Below are 27,295 nucleotides of genomic sequence, written 5' to 3'. Positions count from 1 at the left end.
TGAGATAACTTCCAATTACTCAAAATGAGTCCAAGCAAACAGTCCAGAAACAGAAGTACAGAAGCATTGTCAAGAATTCAGGCCAGGGTTTCAAACAGGTAATAAATCCGACAGACTTCTGAAGATGTGACCAGAAGTTGATTAAATTATTGTTCGTCACAAAGTCCTGAGAGCAGCCACACCCCTTTTGTACCTTGTGGGGTGTGGCTCAGTGATTCAGCTAATCCCTGACCCTCCTCCTCTTCCTACGCTACTGTACACGCTTGGCTCTGTGCCGTTCTCAGGGATCAAGCCATGATTCATCTCCGCTGCTCTCCATCTGCTGCAGCTGCTCTGGCTGACTCTCAGCCTGGCTAATCACAGGCTGCTCCTGTCGGCCTTCAGATGGAGACGGAGGCCTTGCCAGAGGGGAGGGTCCCAGACAGGGAGGCCTTGCCAGTTCCTCCCCATCATCCTCAGAGTCCTCTTCCTTGGGTAGGACAGGCTCGGAGGTCGAAGCCACAACATCTGGGTGCCGGGTGAAATTGTCAAAGTCTCAGGCCTCCTCTCATATGAGGTGGCTCTGGATGGTGGGCAACACCATATTGATCAGCTGTGGAATCGGTTCCCACAACGACCACAAAGCGAGGAAACTGGCAGCCAAGTGGGGCAATTCACATGCTCTGAGGACTCCACCAGTCAGTACAACAGGGAGGTGGTCATAGATGGGCAAAGCCCGGGAGTGCAACATCGGTCTCCCAATGGGGAAAGTCAACCCGACCAATACAGCCACTGTGCTAACTCTGCTTCTTCATTAGACTTTGGTCTGGGCTGACCTGGAATGAACTCATGAGTCCTGGTCTACCTAGCCTGGTGGGCAAGCTGGTAGACCGGGAGTTGCCTGGATCACGCAGACCACCAACTTATTAGCAGGATTTTGTGCTTAAATGATTGTATTGTTGCAAATAGTTGTATTACTGCTGCACTCTATTTTCAAAGTTTTTTTTATAATGTTGTACATTCTAGAAGGGAGGGGTGTAATGTATTGGGCCTATTTACTTGAACTGTTTCCACGTGTCTTTGAATGCTGCTTGAGATTGCTTAATCAGGGAGTCTGTGTAATGGTCGCTGACTTCCCAGACATGCAATCTCCAGGACAATCATTGGTTGGCTCTAGGGTGGCAATAGGTTCCTTCAAACCTATTGGCCACCACCTAGTGGCCAGCAATATAAGTAGCTGCATAGAAGCCTTGGTTACTAGTTCAGTTCCTGTTATTCAATTAAGCAGTGTTCCTGTTTGAACTCTCTAGTCTCACCTCCTGCTTGCAAGAAACCCAGTACATAACAATTTCATTATTGTCCTTGCCTCTGGATGCCTATTATGTATAATGGAGAACAACTGGTTGAACCAGAATTAAATATGTTTACTTTTGTTACTTTCTAGATGTTTTCTTCTGAAAGGAGTCTGGTTTATATGACTTAGTTCTTTCATTGGAATTTTTCTTGTTGAATCCAATACGTTTATCTACCGTAGTTTCCAGCGTATAAGACTACTTTTTAACCCATGAAAATCTTCTCAAAAGTCAGGGGTTGTCTTATATGCCGGGTGCTGAAAATTTAGGGACAGGGCTGGCTGGAAAACCTGGAGCGGATCTCCCATTTAGTCTGTGCAGGGAAAGCGGGACCAATTGGAGAAGAAGCTGCAGTCTGTGATTTTTTACAGGCTGGGGTCTGGGCGTCTTTTCTTCTAAAGTTGAAGAGCAGCTGTAGTATATCCCAACTTGAAAGGCAGGTGGGGAAGGCAGCAGCCAGAGCAGCGGCTTAGCTCTAAGGACACATTTGACTCAGAAACTGGGCGGGCTGGCTGGAAAACCTGGAGCGGATCTCCCATTTGGTCTTTTTTTTTAAAATCCGATTTATATCTTGCCCTTCTCCGAAGACTCAGGGTGGCTTACAATTTAAAGCACAAATCAATGTGCTTAGCAATAGCCTTCATTCTGTGTATATGCCTTTTTATTAGGGCTTTCACCCCCCCCCCAAGCAGCATTATTACAAAGTCAGCTTATTGCCCCCAACAATCTGGGTCCTCATTTTACCTACCTTGGAAGGATGGAAGGCTGAGTCAACCTTGAGCCTGGTGGGATGTGAACCTGCACTAATTGCAGGCAGCTGGTGTTACTTAAGGAGGCATTAGCCCACTGCTCCACCAAGGCTTTAAAAATCATATGATTAGAAAGTCATTGATTAATGTGTGGATGAGATACAAAGACCTGTTAGAAAGTAAAACACCCAGGTGGATTTCGCCACTAGAGGCTAAGACCCAGAAAAGGTCAAATATGGAAACCAAGTGGTTTGTGTTACTTAAGGCTCTGCACAGGGAAAGCTTTAGAGTGAATTAGGAAAAGTGAAAAAGTGAATTAGGAAAATAGGGAATGGTTGCTGGAATCAGGGGCTGCCACAAAGAAGAGGGAGTCAAGCTATTCTCCAAAGCACCTGAAAGCAGGACAAGAAGTAATGGATGGAAACTAATCAAGGAGAGAAGCAACGTAGAACTAAGGAGAAACTTCCTGACAGTTAGAATAATTAACCAGTGGAACAACTTGCCTCCAGAAGTGGTGAATGCTCCAACACTGGAAGTTTTTAAGAAGAGACTGGACAGCCATTTGTCTGAAATGGTATAGGGTTTCCTGCCTTAGCAGGGGGTTGGACTAGATGACCTCCAAGGTCCCCTCCAACTTCTTCTTCTTCTTCTTCTTCTTCTTCTTCTTCTTCTTATTATTATTATTATTATTATTATTATTATTATTATTATTATTATTATTGTTTAATCCACTTGCACTGTTTTATGTTTACATGTTTGATGACAAACAGCCTTATGTTTATAAGTGACAGTTTTCCTACTAAGCACCTGCATGTCATAAGCATTTGAATTAAAATTACCATATTAAAATCAAATCTGATTTTTTAATTTTTTATTTGGTGTACATTGGAAGAAGGGTAGTCTTATATGGCAAGTATAGCCCAAACCCTATAATTTAAAAGGAAATGTAGGGAGTCGTCTTATACGCCGGAAAATACGGTACTTTCTTTTTCTAACTTTGCTGATTTCAGTAAACTTGGCAGCCTTATGTATTCTCCACTCATAATTGAGGCAACTTAAAGTGCCATGATACCTACTAGCCAGATATAAAATTATATGGGGACATCCAGTGGTAGGATTCAGCCGGTTTGCACCACTTTGGCAGAACCAGTAGCTAATTTTTTGTTGCCCAGGCCCACACTGGTCTTCTGGAAGCAGCATCCACACAGAGAACTAGTTGTTCCCATATTTGAATCCCACCACTGGGCACATCCCTGCTTTCTCTGGAATTGTCTTACATGGTCTTCTACTTTGGAGAGTGGGAAACAAACATTTCTGCCAGATCACTAAGCCAATTCCTGAATATCAATTGACTAACAATAGCAATGGGAGAGCTTCACAATAGAATTCTCCCTTTATATATATCAAATATTGTTTGCAGTGCTTTTGGAGACAAATTTGTCATCTTTTGGGATAGCTATTTTCTAAAGAGACTATTTCAATAAATAATGAACAACATTGCTTGGTCTAGAGATGGCACCAATATATTAATTGCTTTGCTTAAGAACTTACAAAAATGAATAAAACCATCCAATAAATTAAAAATGCCAAACAAAGACAAATTATGAAAAAGGCAGATGGACATGGAATCAGATTGTTAATCAAATGAAAAAAATGATGGGAGGAGCAAGAGATTTTAATTGATTATAACAAGGTTTCTGTGTAGAACATGGCAGAATGTGGAATATATAATAATCACAATCATGCCAGAACTTTTTTTTTGAGAAACCCTTGCAATGAAGCTAAGTAGGTGAAACTATGGTGTATCTTGTCTCCATATTTGGCTAAATTGTTTTTTTATAATTAACAAGTAGAAACATGCTTATGTAATGTAATTAGAAAGTAGACAAGAAGTTTGGGAGAGGTTTGAAGGAGGTACATGAAGGGGAAAAAACAGTGGAAAGGATCAAGTCTTCTGTCCACCTTCAGCAAAAATGGTGGATACTGAGGATTCCATAATCCTTTGTCAGAAGTCTAGATATTGACAGTTTTTGTGATGCATGTTACATATGGTTTTTTTGTCTGGGATTTCTTTTTTAAAATAATATATTATAATATTTTTCATTTTTACCTTCTTACATAGGTACTTTGCATAGTTACAAAAGGCTGCTGCTATAAGATGAAAAAGCTAAAGGCTATTAGAACTGAGCTGTAAAAAAACCCATTAGAGATGGTAGTTAAAGATGATACCTTTCCTGTTAAGGTTAAAAGCATGCAGTATAACCTTGGCCAATAGGATTTTGATAAATATTGGGTTTGTTTTTTATAATTTTGGTTATTTACAAATTATTAATGTTAATTCTTGCTTAAACCTTTTTTAGTTCTCAGCAGCTTTATGTAAGATATAAAGTATTACATACTAAATTTTACAGCAGTTTATTATTTTCAAATAATCATGTAGTTATTAGCCCATTGTTAGCTGGATCCTAACACTACATTCCAAGTTCTTAAAGAAACACTTTTATTATATTTTATATTTATTTGCTTAATATAATTATATACCGCTTCACTTGGATAGATTCTAATTGATGTACAATTAATTAATCCATATAAAATGAATCACAATTAATAATTAAGAACAAGAAACACATGGCTTATAAACAGAAAACCCCCTCATTTTTCATGTTAAACTATTGATTTTTATAATACCTCCCCAACTTTTAAATGTAATTTCACTCTTGATTGTAGTTCTATTTATTGTCTTTAGAAATATTTGTGTTTTATGGTTTCATATCTTTTAATGTTATATGCTGTCCAGAGTCGCCTTGAATCAGGATCAGCAGTAAATAAATTTAATAACTAAATAAACTAAAAATAAATAATGTAAATTCCTTAAACCACTTAGCAATAATGCTGGCCATAGTTTAATTAAAAACAGAAGCAAAATATGTGAAACCAAAAAAAGGAAAATATGTTCATAATAAAGGGAAGAAATATACCTCATAAACTAATCCAACATGGTTCAGTCTAAATGGTCATTCGAAACTGGTTTTCAAGGCCCATTGAAAGGATGGCAGAGTCAAGGTGACAGTCTACCCTTGAATTACAACTCAAAGTTCATTAGTAACCTGTTTATGTAGTGGACATGTTTTTTTTCCACAAAACAATAATGAGACTGGAAAAAATATAATAAAATAGAATAAAAGAATAAAAAGAAAAAGTGGGGATGTGCAGCCACCTGAGCTCCGGCTGGTGTACTTGAATGCCAGGTCCGTTGTTAACAAGGCTCCTCTCATCCGGGATCTGGTTGAGGGTGAGCATGCGGACCTGGCTTGCGTCACGGAGACTTGGTTGGGCCCAAAGGGTGGTATCCCCCAGGTTGATCTTTGCCCACCAGGTTTCCGGGTGCTGCACCAGACTCGGGCTCAGGGTAGGGGAGGGGGAGTGGCGGTAGTTATGTGGAAGACCTTGTGTCCGCAGGAGGCCACCGTTCTTCAGATAGTTGGGTGTGAGTCTCTCCTCCTGAGATGTGGTCCTAGGGCGCAGTTGGGCTTGCTGCTGGTGTACCTTTCGCCTAGTCGCACAGCAGCAGCCCTGCCTGAGCTTCTCGATACCCTCTCGGGGCTGGTGATTGAGTTCCCAAGACTTATGGTTTTGGGTGACTTCAATCTACCATCCCTGGGAGGATCCTCTGAGTTAGCTCGGGAGTTCATGGCTTCCATGATGGCCATGGACCTGACGCAAGTAATTCATGGCCCGACTCATGTGGGAGGCCACACCCTTGATTTGGTTTTTCTATCCGGATGGTGGTGGGGGCTTTCCAATTGTTATGCCCCTGTCATGGACCGACCATCATCTCCTGAGGCTGGTCTTCCATTTTGCCGCTCCTCACTGTGGGTGTGCTGAACCAACTAGATGGTTCTGCCCCAGGCGCTTAATGGACCCTGAGAGGTTCCAGGCAGCGCTGGGGTCCCCACCTGCCTCCTCTGCTCACAGCTCGGTGGATGCCTTAGTGGAAGCCTGGGAAAGGACGGCCACGGAGGCACTTGACCGAGTTGTACCCTTGCGGCCCCTGACCTGGTGCAGATCCCAATGGGCTCCATGGTTTTCCACAGAGCTCTGGGAGATGAAGCATCGGAGACAGGGCCTAGAGAGCTGTTGGAGGTCCAGCCGATCTGAATCCGACCGATTGCGACTAAGAACCTATATTAGGTCTTATCTCACGGCGATAAGGGTGGCGAGGTCTAATCACTTCGCTACCCTTATCGCGTCTGCAGATAATCACCCAGCTGCCCTGTTTAGGGTGACCCACTCCCTCCTTAATCAGGAGGTGAGGGAGAAACCCTTGCAGGGACGTGCCGAGGAGTTTAGTCAACATCTGTTGGACAAAATCGCTTGGATTCGGACCTGTTTGGACTCCGACTGGGCAGAGTCTGACGATCAGGACATGGGTGGTCTTGTCAATGTTATCTGGGAGGAGTTCGATCCTGTGACTCCGGAGGAAGTGGACAGGATTATGGGGAGGCTGAGCTCCACCACGTGTTTATTGGACCCATGCCCTTCCTGGCTGGTTTATGTGGCCCGGGAGGGGACACAAGGCTGGTTCCAGGCGGTTATATCTGCATCTTTGAGTGAGGGTAGTTTCCCCGCCATCTTGAAGGAGGCGGTGGTGAGACCTCTCCTCAAGAAGCCTGCCTTGGACCCAGCTGTGTTAAATAACTTTGCTTTCTTGCGAAGGTTGTTGAGAGCGTGGTGGCGCATCAGCTCCCTCTGGTTCTGGATGAAGCGGATTATCTAGACCCGTACCAATTGGGCTTCAGGCCCGGGTACAGCACGGAGACGGCATTGGTCGCTCTGGTGAATGATCTCTGGAGGGCTCGGGACAGGGGATATTTCTCTGTCCTAGTCCTATTAGACCTCTCAGCGGCTTTCGATACCATTGACCATGGTATCCTGCTGCGGCGTCTCAGGGGATTGGGAGTGGCAGGCATGGTTCTTCAGTGGTTCTCCTCCTATCTCCTGGGACGCTCGCAGTCAGTGTTGGCAGGGGGACAGAGGTCGACCTCGAGGCCTCTCGCTTGTGGAGTTCCTCAGGGGTCGGTCCTCTCGCCTCTCCTGTTCAACATCTATATGAAGCCGCTGGGTGAGATCATTCGTGGTTTTGGAGTTGGGTATCATCAGTATGCGGATGATACCCAGCTTTTCATTTCAACCCCAAACCACCCCAGTGATGCCCTCGACGTGATGTCCCGTTGCCTGGAGGCGGTTCGGGTCTGGATGGGGAGGAACAGGCTTCGACTCAAACCTGACAAGACTGAGTGGCTGTGCGTACCGGCATCTCGGGATATTCAGAATATTTCATCTCTTTCTATGGGGGGGTGAGTTATTACCCCCCGTAGATAGGGCTCGCATCTTGGGAGTCCTCCTAGATTCGCAGCTTTCTTTAGAAGACCATATAGTAAATGTGACTAGGGGGGTCTTTGCCCAGGTTTGCCTGGTGTGCCAGTTGTGGCCCTATCTAGACCGGGATGCCTTGCGTACGGTCACTCACACGCTCGTGACCTCTCGTTTGGACTACTGCAATGCTCTCTACATGGGGCTGCCCTTGAGGACCACTCGGAGGCTCCAACTGGTATAGAATGCAGCTGCGAGAGTTGTGTTGGGAGTCTCCCGATACTCCCATGTTACACCCCTGCTCCGCGAGCTGCATTGGCTCCCAGTTGTCTTCCGGGTGAGATTCAAGGTGCTGGTAATGACCTACAAAGCCCTTCATGTCATGGGTCCGGAATACCTCAGGGAGCACCTGCGGCCGGCATCAACCTCCCTCCGCCCAGTGCACTCCCACAGAGAGGGCCTCCTCAGGGTGCCACCGGTCAAAGAATGTCGACTGGTGGCCCCCAGGGGGAGGGCGTTCTCTGTGGGCGCGCCGGATTTATGGAACCATCTTCCGGTTGAGCTCTGGATGGCGCCCGACCTTCGCTCCTTCCGGCACGATCTAAAGACTTACCTGTTCGAACAAGCCGGCCTGGCCTGATGGGTGATGGGTTTGGGTTTTATTGTTTTTTATGTATTTTAACTTAACTTATTGTTATAGTTTTTGGGCATCTTGTTTAATCTTTTTTAACTTTTGTATTCTTGTTTTTTAACATGTATTGCCCTGTTCACCGCCCTGAGTCCTTCGGGAGAAGGGCGGTATACAAATATAATAAAATAAAATAAATAAAATCTAGCAAATCATAGGGTGCTTTGGGGAGGATTGGCTTTGACTGTGATGCTAAACTGAAATAATGAAACCTCATCTAACAAAAGCATAATTTCTAAGACCTGAAAAAATTGTATGATTACACTGATGAAAAATTTTCTTGCTTTTAGTTTGGTGTCCACCAAGGAAACTGACAGTGCGAGATCCCGTAGTATGCCAATGTCTCCTTCGGATTTTCTTGATAAATTAATGGGAAGAATGTCTGGCTATGATGCAAGAATCAGACCAAATTTCAAAGGTAATTTAATCTCCTAGATTATTTATTTAATTCTAGTATTTTCATTTGTGCCAAATGTTGCTTCTAAATTACTTTCTTAAACAACACATTTAGCTAAAGCTATAATTTAGATTATGGCCTTGATTTTACATATTTTAATTATATATATATATATATATATATATATATATATATATATATATATATATATGTGTGTGTGTGTGTGTGTGTGTGTGTGTGTGTGTGTGTGTGTGTGTGTGTGTAAATTTTAGATTGCTAACAAAGAATTAAATTCTTTAATTCTTTGTTAGCAATCTAAAATTTACACAAATATGAGCTGTCACTGGTGTGACTACTGCCTGTCGATCGCCTTCGGTTAGGCTGAAACAGGAAATAAAGATTTGTCCCATGTTTGGGGCATAGCAAGGTAATCTAACTAGTTAACAAGCATACATACATACATACATACATACATACATATATATATATATATATATATATATATATATATATATATATATATATATACACATATATATACACACATATATATATATATACACACACACACACACATACACATATATATATATATATATGTGTGTGTGTGTGTGTGTGTGTGTGTGTGTGTGTGTGTGTGTAATTACTAACAAAGAATTTAGGGAGGCTGATATGCATTTCGGACTCATTAGTCTTCATCAGTCAGTCATACCCAGTCAGTAAGAGCCTCGGTGGCGCAGTGGGCTAATGCCTCCTTAAGTAACACCAGCTGCCTGCAATTAGTGCAGGTTCGCGTCCCACCAGGCTCAAGGTTGACTCAGCCTTCCATCCTTCCGAGGTAGGTAAAATGAGGACCCAGATTGTTGGGGGCAATTAAGCTGACTTTGTAATAATGCCGCTTGGGTGTGTGTGTGAAAGCCCTAATAAGCAGGCATATACATAGAATGAAGGCTATTGCTAAGCTTGTAAGCCGCCCTGAGTCTTCGGAGAAGGGCGGGATATAAATGGAATTAAAATAAATAAAAATAAATACCCTTCTGAGATTCGAACCTGGGCTGCTTGCACGTTAGGCAGTGTTTTTACTTCTTGAGCCACAGGTTCTCTCTCGCTTTGTTAGCTTTTTTGCAAGGGGAGAAATATGTGTCATATGTTAACTCTTAGATTACCTTGCTAGGCCCCAAACATGGGGCAAATCTTTATTTCCTGTTTTCAGCCTTATCTCAAAGGCCATTGAACAGGCTGTAGTCACACCGGACAGTTCATATATTTGTGTAAATTACTAACAAAGAATTTAGGGAGGCTGATAAGCATTTCGGACTCATTAGTCTTCATCAGTCAGTCATACCCTTCTGAGATTCGAACCTGGATCCTTGGTCATTTGGGTATTTTTCCCACGTAGAATTGAAGGTGTAGGAGCAACGTTTTGACGGAATCCCATCCGTCATGCTCAGGCTGGTGGCTTCAGCTTCCTTCTTCTGGGAGAAGCATGTGGTAGTGGCTGTTTGTTCCTCTTTTTTAAACTGCCAGAGGGGGTGTGTTCTGTGGGTGGAGGTGTGCTTTGATTGGGTGGGGGATTAGGTGTGTTCTGGTTGGGTGGGAGTGTGTTTTGAATGGGGTGTGTGTTCTGATTGGGTGGGGGGGTGTTTTGAGTGGATGGGCTGGTCTCAGCTGCCAGCCTTAGACCTGAGCTGGTGAGTTGTGCTGCTTTTGTTCGGCTTCGTGTTTGTGGTGGTGCCATGTTTTTATCGTGGGTGTCAGTTTGCTTATTGTGTGATTCGAACATTTTAACAACAGAATAATCAGAGAAGCCATTGAGATAGAAAAACGCCCCTACAGCTGCAACATCAGCCACTTTAAACCCCTCCAAACCACACAATAAGCAAACTGAAGCCACCAGCCTGAGGATGACGGATGGGATTCCGTCGAAACGTTGCTCCTACACCTTCAATTCTATGCGGGAAAAAGCCCGAATGACCAAAGATCCATACACACACACACACACACACACACACACACACACACACACACACACATATATATATATATATATATATATATATATATATATATATATATATATATATATATATATATATATATATTTATATCCATATTGAAATTTGGAGAGAATTTGCAAGGTAGAGTCTTAACTGAGGACAAAGTATATTTTATTATTTTAAAAAATGAATACAGGAGATACTGAATAAATTACAATATAAAAGGATGCTTTTAAAATTTTTCAAAGAATATGAAAGGGTTTATGTTGTATTTACACAAATATATTTGAAACTAGGATATTTAAAATTATGTTAAAAAGCCATCATTTTATTTATTAATAATGGTAATCTGCAGGGGAAGGAACACATAGTTTGTTAATCCAGCAACAATTTCATAATCAGCACATTATTACAGTGAAATCTAGGGTCTTTTATAGCTATTAAATTCCTATTATTTTTATAATTAAAATTGATATGTTTTGTAATATTAAATAATACTATGTAAATTGCACTCCCCTATCTGATATGATGTGTTGGAGTGCCCTGTGCAGTCTGTAGATGTGTTGCACAAATAGTTTCACTAAGGTTTTTGCGTTAGGGATCTTTTGGCAAGGGATAAAGTGCACTTGTTTTGAGAAGAGGTCCGTAACAACCCAGATGAAAGTGTTACTGTTGCTTTTTGGTAATTCCACTATAAAATCCATGGATGTTTCCTTCCATGGGGCTGAGGGATTGTAGCACTGGTTGTAGCAGTCCCGGCAATTTCCCTTGCAACCTTTTGGCAGTTGAGCAAGTTGGGCAGCTGGCCACATAACTTTCTATCTCCTTTTTCATGGATAGCCACCAAAATTGCCTTTTAATAAAATGTAATGTTTTTACAAATCCAAAATGCCCTGCTGATTTTGTATCATGGCACAGCTGCATGAAAATGACCCTCTGGATGGCTGGTATACATAACTTCTCCCCCACCCATGGCAGCCCATCCTTGATCATGCACATGTGTCTATTTTTCTGGAACCATTCATATGTTTCTAAAGTTTTGTGGAATTTGATTCTGGTTTGGCTACCCAGCTGCAGCTTTATTTTGGCTTGGGCCCTGGTGGTTACTGGTGATGCCAGTTGTGGTTCGGGCATGAGTGGTTTAGAATCGGTGACTCGCATGCTGTTATATTGGGGCATGTGAGACAGTGCATCTGCCAGGAAGTTCTTTCCCCCCGCAAGTGTTTCAGTGTGAAATGGAATTGGTGAAAATGCTGGGACCAGCAGGCTTGCTTACGAATAAGCTTTCTGTGTGTTTTTAGTGCTTCCAAGTTTTTGTGGTCCATCCAGACCTGAAAGGGGATTTATTCCATTCAAGAAAATGGTGCCATGTAAGTAATGACCACCTCACTGCGTACGCCTTCTTTTCCCACCCAGCCCAGTGTTGTTCTATCTCAGTGAGTTTCCTGGACATATACACACACAGTTTCAGTGCCCCATCATTGTTTTCTTGTAATAATACAGCCTCCATCGCCACATCACTTGCGTCCCCCTGTATTACGAAGGGTTTATCTGGGTCCGGGTGCCTTAGTATGAGTTCAGCAGAGGTCTCTTTAACCTCTCAAATGCCACTTGGCATTCCATTGTCCATTTCAGTGGCTGGCTGGGTTTCACTGAGGATACTCCTTCATTTTTAACAAGTTTGTGAGGGGCAGGGCTTTTGGGTGAACAAAGAGATGAACTAGCGGTAGAGGTTTGCTAAACCCAGGAAACTTTGCAATTGCTTCCTTGTGCGAGGTGGTGCCCATTTTATTACTGTCCTGACCTTCTTGGGATCCATTTTGATCCCCTGTGGGGATATGCAATAACCCAGATAGTCTATTATTTTCCTGGTAGAATTTGCATTTTGATAGTTTGGTATGTAGGTGGGCAGCTCACAGTTTTTTAAAAACCACTCTGACTAGATTGACATGCTCCTCTTTGGACTCAGTGAAGATAAGGATGTCATCTAAATAAACCAGAACCCCCTTAAATAGGTGCTCCCTTAGCACTTCATTGATTAATTGCATAAATACTGTGAGGGTCCTGGCAGTCTGAATGGCAAAATTTTGAATTGGTAACATCCCATTGGACAATTAAATGCGATCTTCCATTCATCCCCTTCCTTAATCCTAATGTGATAGTATGCTTCTCTTATGTCTAGTTTAGTAAAAATCCTTCCTTTCAATAGGTGGAATAACATGTCTTTCATGAGGGGTAGGGGATACAGGTTACTTTCACTGATTGCATTCAGGGTGCGGTAATCCATGCACAAATGCAAAGTGCCATCCTTCTTCTCCCTAAAGAGGACCAGGGTGGCCACTTTGGGTTTGGCAGGTTTGATAAATCCCCTTTCTATATTTTTATTTATGAATCTTTCCATCTCCTTGGTCTCTTTAGGGCTCATGGAGTACAATCTGGGCTTTGGGAGTTTTGCCTTGGGTTTGATTTCTATAGCACAGACTGTGGGTTGGTGAGGAGGGAACTCATCTGCCCATTCCTCGCTGAAGACTTCAGCAAGGTCTCAGTATTCTTCCGGTATTTTGGGCAACCCCTTCTCCTCTCCCACTAATGCTTTCTCTGCTCCTGGGATTGGTGGGGCCCTTTGGGGTGTTAAGTTTGCATGATCCCCTTTCAGGAAATTGAGCTCTGTCATCCTCCAATTTACCCAGGGGTTCCATCTCTTTAGCCACTCCAACCCCAGGATCATTGGGGATTCCATGCCTGGGGTCACTACAAATATTATGTCTTCCTTGTGGTCCCCCAGGGATAAATGGATTGGTACAGTGGGTAGGGTAGCTGGCATCCCTCCTGCTATGGACCCATCTAACTTGTTGAGATCGGCTGTTTCAGCCTCCTACTGTTTCCCACTAGCATCGGGCTAATGAGGCAGTGGGTGCAGCCAGAGTCTATTAAGGCTTTCACTTTGACAGCTTCAGGTATGGAGGGAGCTAATATAGCCACTGTCTTGATGATGGGCATGATGTGTCCACTTACCATGGGTTCACCCTCTGAGTTGTCATCTGAGGTATCTGCCACCCCTGCGGTGTAGGCCCGAGTTCCCTGCCCATGTGTGGCAGATGGTTGGGACTCTATAGCCTCTGTTGCCCTTATGGTGGGTTCTCGTGGCTAGGATGGGGACTTTCCTGATTTTCTCATCGGTGATTGGTCTGGATTGTGTGGAGGGACTTTGAAGTGGCACTCTATGGCACGATGCCCCTCTATCCCGAATTTGAAACAGCCTGTTGATTTCTTGTCTGTGGCCAGTGGTTTTGCTGGTTCATGCAATGTCTCAGGAGGTGAGCGACCCCATGGTTTTCCTTGGTTTTCAATAGATCGATCTCTGCTTCCTCTGCTAGGACGTACCATTTGTTGAGTTGGCGTGGTTCTCCTTGAGGCAGGCAAGCATCATACAGGTCTTTGAAATGGCTAAGAAGGATGTCTTCCAGCTAGTTCAGCTTGTTAGCGATGGCCCAGAATTCTTGTGTGTATTTGGCTACTGGGCGTCGGCCCTGCCTCACCGTTTTGATTCTCTCATGGGCTTTTCAGTCAGCCATGGGGTCCTCAAATCGCCTTCTCAGAGAGGACATGAAGTGTTGAAGTTGTGGAGCTTTAGTGTGTTGGAATCATGCAGGTTCACTATCCAGTCTGTGGCCACCCCATCCAGAGCGGATTGCACAATATGGATATGGGCTTTGTCACTGGGGATATCTCGTCTGTACTCTTCCATGTAGCTAAGGACTCAGGTTAGGAAGAACCCCAAGCGCTGAGACTCTCCCCTGAATTTTGCATCCAGCAGCAAGAATCTTTGGATGGACCAGTACCTTCACCGCTGACGTTGCTGTCTCCCATCCTGTCTCCCATCCTGGTCGATGGGGAGTGGGGTCTTACGAAATGGTAGCTGCTGCCTTAGCAGACATCCCTGGTACTTCCGCTTCTGATTCCCCTTCAGTGTCTCTCTGGCTGCGGTCCAAGGTAGTGGTGTGGCTGCAGGGTTCAGGTTTCTCATCCCTGAGAGAGCCGAGGGTTTTTTTGATCAGTTCAATAGCTTTCTCTAGGATCCAATTTGAGTGCTGCACGTGATCACCTCTATCTTTGCTAAGGTGAAAGGATCTCTCCATTTATTGCTTCCATCTGGTTTGGTGACTGCCATGTCTCAGGGTCACCTTCTTTGATCTCTTCTCCCACTCATCTTTCTTCCCAATGCCCATCGACCACTGGGTTTTGTGGCTGCTTGTCTTTCCCACTTCTTCTTCCAAGAAGTAGGACATCTCGGATCCCGACAGCTGGCAGGGTCCTGGCCGAAGGGAGGGCTCCCCCTTCATGATGGGTTCCTTTTTCCCTGCTTTGTTGTCTGACATTGTATTTTTTGCAAAGTCCTCTGGTAAGGGTCTTCCTTCCAGGTTGACAATTACTGCAAATCCTGTCTAATGTCAGGACCCACTTGAACTCCACATCTTAAGTAAGCAGAACCCTTGGAAACAATTTCTTCCAATAAGAGTTTTTATTAAGAGTAGTTGATAGCAGGCATAATAGACAGGATCTGAGATTTCCCACGCAGTGCAGTAGATTATAGTATCCCCAAGCAAGACCCACCTCATAGATCGACCGCCCAATGTGGGATGGCCAATCCCCAAGTGTTAAGTCCATTGTGGGAAATGGGGAGATAACATCAGCCCATTTACAGCTCATGCAGCGAGGGTCGGTGGCTTCTTCACACCTTCCTCTGAGAGTGCAGACATTAACCAGGCACTGAGGTTACATTCCTTATTTCCTCCTTTGTTCTAACTCACAGTTTAAAAGATAGAGTTCAGAGAGGGATAATGCAGGAAACAAGTTGTTACATTTCGATGGCACAGACCCAATAAACAAAGTAAAGGATTACATTGTAGCAAATAGAGGAAGTGAAAGCAATAATCCTGCAGGCACACACCCCCTCCTCCTTGGAAGTATGGCAGAACCCAAGGAAAGGTGGGATTTGTTTATAGATCAGAGTGGATAGATAGAAATGAAATGAAATAGGAATGGGTTCTGACACTGGCACTGGTGCCCAGACCAAGCCAGGTCCAGATCTTCTGAACCCACCTTGAGATGGAGTCCCCCAGGTCACTATACTTTCAGAAAGGCAGGCTGGTAAGTTGGTAAGCTGGCAAAGAGAGTCCTGGCATGGAGGCCCCGATAGTGCCTATCTTACACATTTTCCACCATCTACTGTTCTTCCATCCTTGCTCACTCCTCATCTCGATTTGGTTCACTCCTTACTCCTCTCTCCTCAGCTCAGGCTTAGCTCATCTTCCTGCTTGCACAGGGTCAATACACTCCAGTTGGTCAACCCAGGGTTGAGTTTTGGAGGTCTTTTGTTTGTCTATATGTATGTATGTATGTATATATATATATATATATATATATATACATATATATATATATATATATATATATATATATATATATATATATGTGTGTGTGTGTGTGTGTGTGTGTGTGTGTGTGTGTGTGTGTGTGTGTGTAGATCTAGAGTCTCGGGTTTCTTCCCACGTTCCTTTCATCTTCAGAAAGTTGTGGCGACGTTTCGACGAAATCCCATCCGTCATCATCAGGCCGGAGTGTTCCTCCTGCTGCTTCCAGGAGCAATGCGTGGTCTGGCTGTTCCTTTCCTTCCAACTGCCGGTGGGGCTGTGTTCTGACTGGGTGGAGGCGTGGCTGCTTTCTGATTGGGTGGGGGTGTCCTCCGACTGGGTGGAGGCGTGGTTGTCTTCTGATTGAGTGGAGGCGTGGCTGTCTTCTGATTGGGTGGGTGCGTGGTTGTCTTCTGATTGGTTGGAGGCGTGGCTGTCTTCTGATTGGTTGGGCTGTGTTCTGAATGGGTGGGGTTTTTTGTTGTGTTGTAATATCCTGAGTGTTGTGATTTGGTGTCCTGAGGAGTGGGCTGTGTAGTGGCCTCCAGAGCTTTGGTTTGGCTCCGAGTTCGAGGACCTGCTATGTATCTCTGGTATGGGTCAGTCAGGTTCATGTGTGCGTTCTTCTGCTTGGGTGATGGCACTTTTGCTTGACTTGTTCTGTCTTCTGTGTGGGAGAGTTTTTGTTCTGGGTGTGGATGAGTCTTGCTGGGGCTGGTGGCATTTGGGGTTGTTTGTTGGTTTTTTAAATCCTTGTTTGCTGAAATTCGTTTCTCTATCAATGCTGGTTTCCAAATGGCATGTAGGCGGGAGGTGTCGTCTCGCTTGTTCATACTGTCTGGGTGTTTTTCTATTTCAATGGCTTCTCTGATTATTCTGCTATTGAGATGTTCTATTTTGGCGATTGTTTTTGTACCTTCAAAATTGATGTTGTGTCCCGTAGTGTTTATGTGTTGTACTAGTGAAGATGTGTGATCTTTCTTCTGTACTGAGTTCTTATGTTCTTCTACACGTACCTCTATTCTTCTGTTAGTCTGTCCGATGTATGTTGCTGGACAGGAGGCGCATGGGATTTGGTATATGCCCTGGTTTTCCAGTTCTATTTTGTCTTTGGGATTTCTCAGGATGGTTGATATCTTTCTGTCAGTGTTAAATGCGGTTTTGATGTTATGTTTGCATAGTACTTTACTGATTTTGTCGGTTGTTCCTTTTATGTAGGGCAAGATGGCTCGTCCGTTGTTCTGTTCTTCTTCTTGGATGTTTTTATGTTTCGGAGTCCCCTGCTGAATCATATTGGTGATTTTGTTTTTTTGGAACTTGTTTGCTGTCAATATGTCTGTCAGGGTGTGTAGTTCTGTTTGTATATGTGTTTCATCTGCAAGGCGTCTGGTTCTTGTTATTAGTGTTTTGGCTACTGAATTTATTTGTGCTGGGTGATGATGTGATTGTGCATTGAGGTAACGGTTGGTGTGTGTTTTCATCTTGCCCTTTAGTTCTACACATGGATCTTTGGTTATTCGGGTTTTTCCCCGTGTAGAACTAAAGGTGTAGGGGCGACGTTTCGACGGAATCCCATCCGTCATCATCAGGCTGGTGGCTTCTGCTTCCTTCTTCTGGGAGAAGCATGTGGCTGTTTGTTCCTCTTTTTTAAACTGCCTCAATTTATTTTCAGTGGCCTGAGGATAGTGTAGCGTTGTATGGCTACACATATTTGCAATATTTGTGTGGTTTGCTGATTTGGTCTGCAAATGAAGTAGTTAGTAACTCTGATCTAATCCTTTGCTCCAAGACTATTGTGAAAAAGCATTTACTGTATATATCTATTCATAAGGAATCTATTCATAAGAAAATTAGATTCATTTTGGCAGTATTTTACATATGCTAGATCAGGGTTCTTCGACCAAGGTTCCAGGAACCCTTGGATTCTTCAAGAGGCCACTAGGGGTTCCCAGGGAGATCATGATTTGGATTTCTTGTAGACTAAGATGGCTCCCTAGGACACACTATCTACCATAAAAAAAACACACAAACCGCTATCTGAACGTACTCTCACACCACCACCCAGCACAGATCAACTCCGTAGCCAAGACACTCATCTCCAGAACAAAACACCTAGCTGACGAACAACACCAAAAAACCAAACTACACACTCTCACTAATGTACTAACAGCCAATGGATTCCAAAGAAACACGATTACCAACTTAATCCGAAGAGAGACACCCACAAAAACCCAAGACAGAGAACAAGAAAATGGCAAAGCCCTCCTCCCATACTTAAAAGGGACCACAGACAGAATCAGCAAGGTCCTCCAAAAACACAACATCAAAACAGCATTCTACACAGACAGAAAAATATCCACCATCCTAAGAAACCCCAAGGACATAATTGGCTTAGAAAACCAAGGAGTATACGAAATCCCATGCCCCACCTGCCCCACCACATACATCGGACAGACCAACAGAAGAATAAGTGCACGCATTGAAGAGCACAAAAACTCACTCAGAAAAGGAGAACAAACTTCATCCCTGGTCCAACACTTTGAAGCCACGGGACATGAAATTGATTTTAAAAAAACCAAAACTATCGCCAAAATTGAACATTTTAACAACAGAATAATCAGAGAAGCCATTGAGATAGAAAAATGCTCCCACAGCATAAACAAACGAGATGATACCTCTCGCCTACCAACCATTTGGAAACCCGCCTTGATTGACAGACGAGTCCCAACCACCAAGAATGATAGACCCAAACTCATGATAACACCACATGACATCACCACCACACAACCATTCAAAAAGCAAATCCGAACCCACAATGATAACAAGGCACAACCACAAAACAGAAACCTAACTACAGCTGCAACATCAGCCACTTTAAACCCCTCCAAACCACATAATAAGCAAACTGACACCCACTATAAAAACATGGCACCACCACAAACACGAAGCCGAACAAAAGCAGCACAACTCACCAGCTCAGGTCTAAGGCTGGCAGCTGAGACCAGCCCATCCACTCAAAACACACCCCCACCCAATCAGAACACACCCACCATTCAAAACACACTCCCACCCAATCAGAACACACTTACTCCCCCACCCAATCAGAGCACACCTCCACCCACAGAACACACCCCCTCTGGCAGTTTAAAAAAGAGGAACAAACAGCCACATGCTTCTCCCAGAAGAAGGAAGCAGAAGCCACCAGCCTGATGATGATGGATGGGATTCCGTCGAAACGTTGCCCCTACACCTTTAGTTCTACGCGGGGAAAAACCCGAATAACCAAAGAGGGATATAAATGGAATTAAAATAAATAAATAAATTATATATATATATATATATATATATATATATATATATATATATATATATATATATATATATATATATATATATATATATATATATATATATATAAATCATGATCTCCCTGGGAACCCCTAGTGGCCTCTTGAAGAATCCAAGGGTTCCTGGAACCTTGGTAGAAGAACCCTGATCTAGCATATGTAAAATACTGCCAAAATGAATCTAATTTTCTTATGAATAGATTCCTTATGAATAGATATATACAGGATATGCTTTTTCACAATAGTCTTGGAGCAAAGGATTAGATCAGATTTACTAACTACTTCATTTGCAGACCAAATCAGCAAACCACACAAATATTGCAAATATGTGTAGCCATACAATGCTACACTATCCTCAGGCCACTGAAAATAAATTGAGGCAGGTATACTATATAATCTAAACTTCTATAATTACTTAAAATGAAATATACTTATAATATTGCAATATAATTTCAGATCTGAATTCTTCTTCACTACTTTTAATTCTTACGCCACCATTGCCATGACTTAAGCTGTTAATATTTATTTATCACTGTTTAGCTTATCAGGGCAACTTCCAGTTCAATTTAATATAAAGCTATTCTGAATAGATTATTTCAAACAAATACTTTCCTCTCCTTTTTTGTGCTTTTAAAAAGATCTCATAAAAGAGGATATAAATAGAAAGCTTAAGTCTTAGTGATTCATTTAGTGATTGGATTCTGAAGCTTAGAATATATACAGTACAATCATCCCGATCTACTATATTATAATGTAGAATGGATTTCAACTTCAACTTCAAAATATTTAGGATGTTGTTTGGTATTTTTGGCTGATTTTTTAAAAAAATTATATACTGAATTTGAAAAATCTCTGTCCTTATTCTTGTAGTACAGTTGGCCAGTTGAATGATTATGGAGTTTGGTCTATAAAATTCTATTCAAATTTGTCAGTTACAAAGGGCAAGCTTCTGTTTGCAAGTTTGTGTTGGTTTGCAATTACAGTAAAAGATAATATGCATTTTCTTGGCAGAATTTCTGATGTCCATTTCATTTTTCCTGGTGGTAGTTTGTGGTATTTTACAAGTACTTGGATTCCAGTTAAGCAGAAAGCAGAAAATACAATAAACAAAATGTTATAGTTACACTATGTATCCACAGTGCTATATAACTGGAAAAGAAAAATATGTGGGAATTAAATATAACTTATTTAATTAACTCAACAGATTTTGTTTAAATTTAATTAAAATTAAAAAGAAAGTTACTATGCTGCAAAACAAAATACCAGCTTTCAGAATTTTATTTTATTATTTTTTAAAATAAATTTACAATGGGTTTCATTGTAAAAAAAAAAGAATGACTACAGCATTATTTTTTAGTTTGTACCTATTTATCCTCACAAAAGAAGGAAAAAAGCTGTAGGCAGATAACAGGTATCCTCTAAGAGTGGGAGAATGTGATTGCAACTAAGGCTACCAGATTTTTTTTTCTAGTGAATTAGTATTTTTTGACTGGCCATTATCAATTGGGCAATTATTTCATCAATAGTATTTGATCATTCACACATAAAACATGGAAGTGATATTAAGATAGGCAATAAATGATCAATTGATCACCTTCATTTAACTGAACCATTTGGGACAATTTAATATTTCTCTTTAATTTAATTATAAGAAAACATGTTTCAAATGATTTTTTAAAAAACATTTTAACACTATAATAATTGCTCAGAAATTGAGTGAATACCCTTTTACTAGTATATTCATGTCATTTATTGGAAATATTTTACATTTTATTTGTGCACTGAATTTTTAAATAGAAGAATTTTTGCCTCTAAATATTTGCAATTACAATGTAAAACATGTGTGGATCATGACACTGGCATGAAATTCCCTTATTACCTTATTACCTTTCAGAAGTATTGAATTGGATTGGTTTGAATTGGAAGAATAGCTTTGTGAAATAATATCACTTTTAGTCACTGTGCTTTAGAACTACATTGTCTATTGTATCCCTCAACATAAAATCAGCAACTCAACAAGTTGCACAAAATTATCTTTCAAAAACATCCAAATATTTGATTCAATGCTCATGAATTCTTTATTGTTCAGAAACAATACTTCTAGCAGCTTGGTCAATTACTAATGGATTGCAAGAACTATCAGTATCAACCCAATATAGACACATGATTACCATGCAGTATAATATTCAACATTTAAACTGCATCCTCAAAATATCTTTCTTTTCCACTGAAAATTAGCCTGTTAATAAATCTTGAAAAATAGTACAAACTTCACTTTCATGTAGACACTGATTTCTTCATGCCTTATTGTTTTATAGGGCCTCCAGTAAATGTTACATGCAACATCTTCATTAATAGTTTTGGATCCATTGCAGAAACAACAATGGTAAGATGCTCTTTATGGAAAATTCAATATATTAAAGTTTATTTATTTAGTATACAGCATCACTGATGTACAACACTAATAAAACACATTATACACACAGAAAAATATAAGTTTAAAAGAAATATCAGCAAATATATGTACAACATACATAAAATAAAGATAATGATAAAGATAAAATATTAATTTAAGGTAAAATAAAATAAAAATACCATGATGTAGCACTATAAAGTCACAACAGGATAAATGTTATAATTCAATAGGAAACTAACCATCTAACTACAACATATTTGAGTGACCATTATACACAAATGAATTTGAAATAAGTCCCTAAATATGTGTAAGAATAGATGGTGGAGCAACTAAAATATTATGCATTTATTGCATAATAATTATGCATCATGGATATACAGTATAAATAAATAAATAAATAAATAAATAAATAAATAAATAAATAAATAAAAAATAAATAAATAAATAAATAAATAAATAAATAAATAAATAAATAAATAAATAAATATTAAACTAGGCTATTTATATGCATTGTGCATCACATATATGTAGTACTTTAATGCAGTTTTAGTTAGTAGGATATCATTCTATAGATGCATGCTTACTTTTGAAAACATTACAGAGATTAGAGATTCAGATCAGACAATTTCACTAATATCTAGTTATATTGGAACTAGTTGTCAAAGAAAAGAATGTATTGGTAAAACAGTCCCTTTACATTATATAATCTTTCAAACGTTTTATATAAAGAGGTGACATTTGATTCTTCCTGTTTTGGTTATTCATTTAGCAATAATGGATGCATGTGTATTTTAATTATCAGTTAATAATTATTTTTTTAAAAAAATATGTTAAATCTTGCTTGTTTCTATTATACAAATTAAAAATAGAATGGAAAAGGTACGTAGATATAATTTATCAGTACAATTGATTTTAGGCCCAGTTTACACAAAACAGGACTCCATGACGTAACTATCATTATGTGAAAATGACAATCGGTATGTTATGATATCATCATCATTATGAACTTGTATCATATCTCATATAAATATGCAATATGAATCCTAATACATGATCATCCTATGAACAAAGAAGAACAATGCCCTTTTCATGAGCTGGGAGCAGAGAAGCTTTGAAAAGTACTGCAGCAAAGTGATTATTCAGAAGCATGAATATACAGAGTATAAATGAGATTATGGAATTATTCTTAAATTAGAGTAACATACAATGGATACAGTATACACTATGCATACATATATATATATATATATATATATATATATATATATATATATATATATATATATATATATATATATATATATATATGTACACCGTATAGTAACATCAGATAAGGAGTAGTGTTTCACTCTGTTCTTTTAATAACCATTTTAATAGAATTAAGTCTATTACAATACATTTCAAATATTTAAGTATTTCATTAAGTACTAGATCATGCATATATTATTATTTATCATAATTCTCCATTCCAAACACCAACCCCACATGCTCACATTAGATTTCTTCTAAGATTAGTGTTATGCCGTATATCAGTTCAAAGAAACCATACATATTATACAATCTATCATGCAAGCTACATCTTCCGGTATGCATATTGTTGCAGTTCCAGGAAGCTCAGCCTAACAAATACAAGATGTGCCAAGTCTGCTTCTATATAGTGACAAAACAACACTGCTTCATCTTTCCATTGATTCTCTACTCCAAACTTCCCTTCTAATTTTAACCACTGTGCTGTTTCTCAATTTAAAAAAATAGAAAATAAAGTTATTAATGGAAGGAGCAGGAAAAACCTTTTGCACAATAGCACTTTGTAGGTCACCAGTGGCCCAATATAAGCAGAAACCAAATGTTACTATTTTCCTTGTTTTTGAATTTATGACTGTCACACAGGTGACTTGATCAGGAGAATACAGTATATAGCAATGGGATTAATTTCATTCCCATGGCATTTTATTTTTGAAAATCTCATTAGTTGTGAGATCAAGTTTATACACATCATCTTAATATAATCTATCCTGTTAATTATTGTTCTTGAAGTGTTTGATTTATGATGCTGTATATTAGGTTTTTTTTGTTTGCCTGCTATATAAATCTTATAAATGTTTTTTTTAAATTAAATCTGAAAAAATATTGAATTCAGGGGATTATTTGGAAATAAATAAAACTGCGCGTTTCATGATGTCTTCAGGTATGTGCATCCTGAGAATTGCATGATTCTGACTATCTATTTCAAACCATATACTATATAATAGGAAAGTGTTATACAGGACAAGTAAGTGATTAAAATGCTGCAATAACTTTCTATGGGGAACATTACAGCAGCTGTGCCTTATTGTATAGAGGGAAAAAAGGAAATTTAATTGGTTGATAATCACAGTAAAAGAAGACTCCTGAATTCCATGGATATCCTAACAATACCATGCATAACCAAGAAAAGACATAAATCAATTTACGGTTCTCACTCAAGGGGTAAATGACAATGTTTAAATTATAATATTTTAGACATATTATATGAAAATCTAGATCACATGATAAATTATATATTTATCATGTGATCTAGATTTTCATATAATATGTCTAAAATATTATAATTTAAACATTGTCATTTACCCCTTGAGTGAGAACCGTAAACCGTTTTGGGAAAGGTGGAGGAAAAAAGGAAAGAGCCACCAGCAGCAAGATAGGTTATACAATGTTAGAAGACCTGATGGGCCAGGAGACCATCTATCTATTTGTTGCTGGAAGCCAACACTGACTTCTTTGTGAGATATTGGGACATGATAGCAGTGTTCCAATAACTCAGTGGCTGCCACAGAGAAGAGGGGGTCAAACTATGTTCCAAAGCACCTGAGTGTAGGAGAAGAAGCAATGGATGGAAACTAATCAAGGAGAGAAGCAACCTAGAACTAAGGAGTAACTTCCTGACAGTTAGAACAATTAACCAGTGGAACAACCTCCCTCCAGAAGTGGTGAATGCTCCAACACTGGAAGTTTTTAAGAATAGACTGGACAGCCATTTGTCTGAAATGGTATAGGGTTTCCTGCCTGAGCAGGGGGTTGGGCTAGATGACCTCCAAGGTCCCTTCCAACATTATTATTATTATTATTATTATTATTATTATTATTATTATTATTATTATTAATTATTATTATTATTATTATTATAGAATGGATATCAGTTTTTATTCCTATTCAAAACATGAAGCAACTGAAGTTAAGGGTGGAAGATTCAAGATAGATAAAAAATGCTGTTACCCACAGTGCATAATTAACTCAATGAATTTGTTTCTTGAAGATGCAAAGATGGCCATCAAAGCAGATGAATTTTAAAAAAGGTGAACATAGTCATAGAAAATAAGTGGAAATATATCACTTCCAAAAGAAGAGAAAAAAGGCATAACATTATCAATTGCTAGAAACCATGAGGGGGTGATACTATTACACTCAAGTCCTCCCTGGGGACTTTTCATTGGTCCATGGAAAAAAAGTAATGGATCTTTAGCCTAACCAGCATAGCTGTTATATGCTGGAAAAGTGTCAGTTAGGAAGTTCATATTAAAATGCAAATTAAATACATTTCTGTCATAACTTTAGCATCACTTCAGGATAATGATAAATGTAAAGATAAAGTATGTAAAAATAGCAGAAAGCTGGCATACTTTAGTTGCCAAGTGAATTCTCAGCAATTGTTTCACTACGAGTTCAGTTACTTAGTGATAGGTTTTCACTAGAACTAAGTATAAGCATGGGGATTACATAAAAATTAGCACATCTGCAGTCACAATCCGCAATCACACCTTTGGGCATGTAGCTTATTAGTGAATTCATCCCTGTCAAATAAATTTATCAGAGCAAAAAAAAGGCATTACTGAAATTTGTAATGCTAAGTATAGCTAAGGTTCAGAAAATATTTTGATGATTTTCAAAAGAACATATATTTTTCATTTCAATATCACATTAATTTTTCTACCTTCTCCAAGATTTTCAGGCAGCTAACTACATTATCCAATAAGAAGGACAAAACCATTGTAATTCTAATTAGATTAGAAATAGCATTAATTATTCTAATTAAGATTTTCAACAAATCAAAACAAAAATATTGCTTGGTATCTGTGATGCTAGAATACACCATTATAAGGTATGAGGACAGCAGAGTTCTTTAATTAAGATTCTCTATTTTTTGGCATGGTCTCAAAATTCCACCTTTAATTCTACCTTTCCACCTTTCAGCCTTTACCCACTTATTTCATAGTTATATCTATATCTATATCTATATATTGATATTGATAGATATAAATAGATATAGATATAGATGCATATAGATACATATAGATACACATAGATACACACACACACACACACAAACATGTATATATATAATGTATAAATATATAAATAAATGTAATAATGTATAAATATAATGTTTCCATATTTTATCTATATCTTAAATTTGCATTTTATTACTATTTTAACTTAAATTGTATTTTAATTCCATTTTAAATTGTATTTTATCAAATTCTATTTTGGATTGCTTTTATCTAGTTTTGGTGACGGTTTGTTGCTGGAACTTTGTACTTTGATATGGCCCAAGGGCTAATCAATAAAAGTTGTTGTTGTTGTATATAAGGTGTTATTTATTTACTGTTGTACAAAAACAAACTTGGTATAACTGTTTGTGAATGTTTAAAGACTTAATGATATGCACACGTTAGGAGCCAACACAGGGCTGGTATAATTTTTCTTGATTAATGAATTGTGCTGTACGACTTCACAGAGCAAATACAAACAGACTTTAAAGCATGTAGGCTTTTCTTAGACTATAGAATGAGCAATATCAAAGTGTTTCCTTTACTTATTTTTTTTTAAAAAAAAACAATTGCTTGTTTGTATTGGGAAAATCTGACAATTCTAAATTATCTTAGAAAAGGTTGTATTTTTATTATCATTCAAAATTTGTAAAAAAAAGTTTTTTAGTATTGATATCATCTGAAACTATTGTAGTTTAGAATGAAAAAGGAGGGTCCAATGATTTCAGATCATAACAGTATTAAGGTGTCTGTCAGAACCCCTCAAATACATTTGCCTACAGTTTATTGCTTATGCCTCTGTATTAATTTTCAGGGCCTGCTATTCTGTTGGGGGAGGGTTTGCTTGGTTGGGGAGAATGTATTTGCTTTGCTCTTCTCTGCCCTCCTTCCATCTGAAAGGAATGTGGTCTGAAAACATCTGTCTTATCTCCAGACAACTGAGCCTAGGACCGTTGGGAAATGAAGAGAGAGAGAGAGATCTTGAGAAGGGAGCTAAATCATAGGTTCTCAAAACAAACTAGTACCTATGGATTGGCTGGATTTCAAATGGACAGTTGGACATTGGGGAGAGGGAACCTGAATAGGCTGTTTGTTGTAACCTTTCACATGTGAAATCTTCAGACCTTGCTTTGTCTTCCTGCTATCACTAACTCTCAATAAAAGTTACTTTTGAAACAATGCCTGTTTCAGGAGTTCTGCTTTCTTGGGGGATCTAGTTGAGACAGGTCCTTTTGCCTGAATCTCTTTAAAAATAAAGCCACATAGTAGAACCTAT

At 39.6% G+C, this 27,295-nt stretch overlaps 1 protein-coding gene across 1 annotated transcript in view; it reads left to right on the top strand.

Annotated features, from left to right (window-relative positions):
* The window catches only part of GLRA3 (glycine receptor alpha 3), a gene marked incomplete at both ends in the record, with an annotated part of 73,219 nt that overhangs the window by 12,983 nt on the left and 32,941 nt on the right, over positions 1-27,295 (top strand). Inside the window, 2 exons of the mRNA XM_083367030.1 lie at positions 8,432-8,559; positions 21,615-21,682. Coding sequence (XP_083223156.1) covers positions 8,432-8,559; positions 21,615-21,682 — 196 coding nt within the window. The remainder of the gene's footprint in view (positions 1-8,431; positions 8,560-21,614; positions 21,683-27,295) is intronic.

The sequence above is a fragment of the Vipera ursinii genome (assembly GCF_947247035.1).
Source record: "Vipera ursinii genome assembly, chromosome: 7".
Taxonomy (NCBI): Eukaryota; Metazoa; Chordata; class Lepidosauria; order Squamata; family Viperidae; genus Vipera; species Vipera ursinii.
Note: the sequence above shows the minus strand (reverse complement) of the source record. Positions and strands in the feature narration are given on the sequence as shown.